Raw genomic sequence first — 5,000 nt, forward strand, 5'->3', positions numbered from 1 at the left:
TACCTGTGATCCCAAACCTTTCTGTGCTGTTGTACTTGGTATTAGAATTACATCATTTAATTAAATGTTACATAAACTGATGAAAAGAGCCAGAAAAGACAGTCATTTCATTAAAACCAGGACTTTGGAAAGTCTTGATAGAAACTACTTGCTTAAAAAAGCTATTGAATCAGGTGTGGGCAGGACGACTGTAAAAGGCAGGAGAAAGAAATGGAAAAACAGGGACGGATTCTGCACTCCTCCTGCTTTGCCAGTGTCTTTAAGCTGTGCTCCAGTTTAAAGAAACTGAACCCGGGGATCGCAGTGCAGTATGGATGCAGCTTAGACATGGAAGATTGTGTGGCCCCATCTCAAAGAAGCACCCACCCCTACATCAAAACATTGGCAGATGGACGTACGTTTCTGTGCTTAAAATGAAAATGGAGGGGTGCCCGGGTGGCTCAGTCGCTGAAGCGTCTGACTCTTGATTTCGGCTCAGGTCACGATCTGGCAGTTCGTGGGATCGAGTCCTGCATCAGGCTCTACACTGGCAGCGCATAGCCTGCTTGGGAGTCTCGCCCTCTCCTCTCTTTCTACCCTGTGTGCATGTGCACACGCTCTCTCAAAATCAACTTAAAAAAAATTAAAATAGAATGTTCAGCCTCTGAATATATCCTGTATTACGACTCCCACTGTGGATTAACCAGCCAAATATGGTCCCATTTAGTCCGGAAAAGATTTCTACCACAGTAGGTGTCCGCCATGAGAGCTCCCTCTCCTCCCCTCTCCTGGGACTCCAATCCCATCAGCCTGGCTCCCTTCTGCACTCACAGGGCCCCAGTGCGAGTTACTGGATGAACTGGGATGAGAGCCGAGGCCTGCTGACTTCCAGTTCATTTCTTCCAGTAAAATCAGAGTGGTCACAAACACAGGGTGTGGAGCCAGCCTGCTAGGGAGCTCATCCCAGCTCTCCCACTTACTGCCTTGAGCGAGGGCCTCGGTTTCCTCACAAGTGAAACGAAGGTAACCCTGTCTTCCAGGGGTTGTTGTGAAGCATCCGTGAGTTAGCATATGCGAAAGTGCTGGCAGAGGGGAGGCCTGCCCTGGCCCCTCCAACCTGCACGCCTGCTGGTAGTGACCAGCAGCGGTAACCTCCTATGCTGGTGTCTGTTCTTTCCAGTGGTTTCCAGTGACAGTGACAGTGACTCGGATCTCAGCTCCTCCAGCCTGGAGGACAGACTCCTTCCGACTGGCGCGAGGGCCCCCAAAGGTGACAAACCCCAGAGGGAATCAGGTAAGCATAGCCAGTACACTGCTCGTTTCCAAAGCCCCCGGTGCAAGTGGCTTCGCTGCTTCCTCGGGCTGTGGCTCCCCAGCAGGTGTCTATGGAGTTGTTCTAGATCAGGGAGGAGAGGTAGGCCTGGGGGCTGGGATGCTTCAAGCTGAAGCGTTAGCACCACTGCAGAGCAGGAGGAAAAAGAGCCCCAGGTGTATGTGCAGGGGTGGGGGAAGGAGGGCGGATCTAGCCAACCTGCCTGCACACCCAGAATTCCTCCCCAAGCTCACTGCAAGCTTTCCCAAGATGAGACTGTGCCTTGTGAGTGATGACAGTTGCAAAAATCAGGTACGAAGTTCTTTGGGCTCAGCTCTGCCGTGAAACTACAGTGGGGCCCTAAACACATACCTTGACCTTTTGGGCCTGTGTTTCCTTCTTTTTATTTTTTTCTTGAAGTTTATTTATTCTGAGAGAGAGAGAGCACAGGGCAGGGGTGGGGGGGGACGGCGGAGAGGGGAGGGGCGGGGCGAGGGAGAGAATCCCAAACAGGCTCCATCCTGTCAGCTCAGAGCCAGATGCGGGCTCGAACTCACAAACCATGAGATCATGACCTGACCCAAAGTCAAGAGCCGGTCTCTTAACTGACTGAGCCATCCAGGTGCCCCCTCTGTTTCTATTTAGCAGGTGGTCCCCCAAAAAATTTCTCCTGAGTTTAACATCTTGGAGCTCTCCTCTGTGACCTTGTCATGTGAAAGAGCCTTAACGGCATCTTGAGGCTGGTGCAGAGAAGGCCTCGGGCATATTTTTCTTTCCTTTAAACACATAAAAGGCCTTCTGGGGACCAACGTCATTCAGAGTTACTCCAGAGGTTAGAAGTGGGATATTTGAAAGACATTTCAGGAAGGCTGGTTTTAGGGCATAAGCAAAGAGCTTTATAATAACTGTCCCAAACTGAAATGACATGCCTCCGGTGCTGTCCTGGGGCCAAGGCTAGGTGATCTGCCAGGGCTGATAGGGAAGGAACTCCCGGTGGGGACAGCAGTTCAGGCTAGATCAGAGATGTCAGGTGCCTGGCACACGCACTTCTACTCCCACGCCTGTGCCCATGGCAGACATTACTAGTGGATCATGATACTCTTTCCCACAGAGCCTGACATGGCGTCAGAATCCTCCTTGGCACAGTTATCCGAGTGTTCAGTATCAGTAGGTGGAGGCAGCACAGGAGACGACCGGTGCTGGAGTGGATGATCTCTTAGGCCCCTCAGGCTAAAGATTCTATCTTTTAAAAGTGTGAAGGAGGGGCGCCTGGGTGACTCAGTCGGTTAAGTCGGTAGAGCATGCAACTCTTGATCTCCAGGTCGTGAGTTCAAGCCCCACATTGGGTGTAGAGATTACTGAAATAGATACATAAACTTAAAAATAATAACCCCATCAGGTTAACAGAGGTATACGCCCTTCCCCCTCCTCATTCTATGAAGTCAGGAAGAACTCCTCCTTGTTGCCAGTTTTCATGTGGGTGGCTTGTTCCTTACTGAGCTGACCCAAGGGCCCATGCAGTGGCCTTTATATATCCTGGACCATTCAGCACTGGCCAGAAGGTGGGGTCACGCCAGAACGTGACAGGCACGTGGGGGCGGCAGGTAAGGGGCTCCGGGCAGACAATCCCATAGATACCCATCACAGTTTCAAATGAGAAGCTTTTACGTCAGCTCCTTATCAGGCTGACATCATCCCGGTCTCAGTTCAAGGTCCAAAGAGCCCACCCGTGGTCTCTTCCAGGCGGCAGCACGGAGTCCCCCAAGATGAGGCCTGCCTGCCAGCCCAGCCACCTCTCGGAGAGCCAGAGAAACCTGGCCAGTGAGACCGGGACTGGTTCTGCAGACCCGCAGCTGGGCACCCCACCCTGGCCAGACCCCAAGGGCCCCGGTGAGTACCAAGCCGCTCCTTCTAACCCAGCCTCCTCCTCTCCCTCTTCCGCTCCCCGTGGTCCTCCTCCCTCACTCAACCTGCCCAAACTGGAGAGTACTACACGACATTTGCAATTCTGTGTTTATTGAGCACCATGCCAGGCACTGGGGGGAACAGAGGTGAGCCAGACCCCACACCTGCCTGCAATGAACAGAGAGGGACCCAAAATAAGGACAACCACCCCCTCCCTTCTTAGTAATCATAACAATGGTTGTTACCATCCACTGCTTTGTACATGTAATCTTTCAAAGCATTTCCCCATCTCCACAGAGGCCTTAGTAACTCCCATTTCAAGAGCACCTTCTGTGTGCCAGGCACCCCAGTCCTCACCAAGCCCAATTGTGTGCCCAGTGTGGGCAGATGGGAGACAGTCCTTGACCTCCAGAAACCTAGCATGTGGCTGAGGAAGCCGAATCAACTCACCCAAATCAGCCCAGACCTAAATCAGAGGGAGAATTTAGGACCCCTGGAGCTGGCAGCATAGAGCCTAGCCTGCCCTTGCACCCCTGAGGTCCCCTTGCATTCTTTTTTTTTTTTTTTTTTTTTTGCACAAGAGCCAGGGAGGGGCAAAGGGAGAGAGAGAAAATCTTAAGCAGGGTCCAGGCTCAGTGTGGACCCCAACACGTGCCTCAATCCCGCAAACCTGAACTGAAATCAAGAGGCAGATGCTCAGTCGACTGAGACATCCAGATGCCCCTAAGATCCCCTTGCATTCTCACTGGAGTAGTGGATGGCAGGCTTATTACCCCCATTTGATAGGTGTGGAAACCAAGGGTAAGAACCCAAGCTCCACCATGCCGTGCCCACTGTCCCTGTCTGGCCAACTAGGGATCATCATGCAGTGGGGGGGTGGGGGGACACGTGGTGAGAGTCCTCAGTTCTGCCCTCGCACCCAGGGTTGCCTGGCTGGCTCAGTCAGTGGAACATGTGACTCTGTCTCGGGGTTGTAAGTTTGAGCCCCACGTTGGATATAGAGATTACTTAAAAAATAAAATCTTGGGGGGGCGCCTGGGTGGCGCAGTCGGTTAAGCGTCCGACTTCAGCCAGGTCACGATCTCGCGGTCCGGGAGTTCGAGCCCCGCGTCGGGCTCTGGGCTGATGGCTCAGAGCCTGGAGCCTGTTTCCGATTCTGTGTCTCCCTCTCTCTCTGCCCCTCCCCCGTTCATGCTCTGTCTCTCTCTGTCCCAAAAATAAATAAACGTTGAAAAAAAAATTTTTTTTAATAATAAAAAAATAAAAAAAATAATAAAATAAAATCTTGGGGCACCTGGGCGACTCAGTCGGTTAAGTGTCCAACTTTGGCTCAGGTCCTGATCTTACAGTTTGTGGGTTCGAGCCTCACATCCGGCTCTGTGCTGACAGCTTGGAGCCTGGAGCCTGCTTGGGATTCTGTGTCTCCCTTTCTCCTGCCCCTCCCCTGCTTGCGCTCTGTCTCTCTCAAAAAGAAATAAACATTTAAAAAAAATTTTTTTTAAGTAAAATCTTTTTAAAAAGGAAAGAAAGAAGCCCCAGCCAGACCTGGCACCTCTGGCTCAACAGACCTGTGGGCACACAGTGCATGTGTGGGTCTGCGGTTAGCTCCATGCAGGAATCTGCATTTAGGGGTGCGAGAACCCATGTGTGCTGGCAGCCACCCTCCAGGAAACCTCGTGGAAGCTCCCTGCCTTCCCTCCTCCCCTTTCTCCTGCCTTGATGGTGCCAGGAAGCTATAGGGCAGGGCATGTAAGAGAGGTGGCGGGTGGGCGGGTCTCTGGGAGAGGGAGGCCCTGTGGCCGGG

General features: G+C 52.4%; 1 protein-coding gene across 1 annotated transcript in view; it reads left to right on the top strand.

Annotated features, from left to right (window-relative positions):
• RPH3AL (rabphilin 3A like (without C2 domains)) overlaps positions 1-5,000 on the top strand; it is a 111,482-nt gene that overhangs the window by 104,282 nt on the left and 2,200 nt on the right. Inside the window, 3 exon segments of the mRNA XM_040455470.1 lie at positions 1,160-1,273; positions 3,035-3,150; positions 3,152-3,181. Of these exon segments, the coding sequence (XP_040311404.1) occupies positions 1,160-1,273; positions 3,035-3,150; positions 3,152-3,181 (260 nt within the window).

The sequence above is a fragment of the Herpailurus yagouaroundi genome, unplaced genomic scaffold, assembly GCF_014898765.1.
Source record: "Herpailurus yagouaroundi ecotype Mexico unplaced genomic scaffold, PumYag 215, whole genome shotgun sequence".
Classification (NCBI taxonomy): Eukaryota; Metazoa; Chordata; class Mammalia; order Carnivora; family Felidae; genus Herpailurus; species Herpailurus yagouaroundi.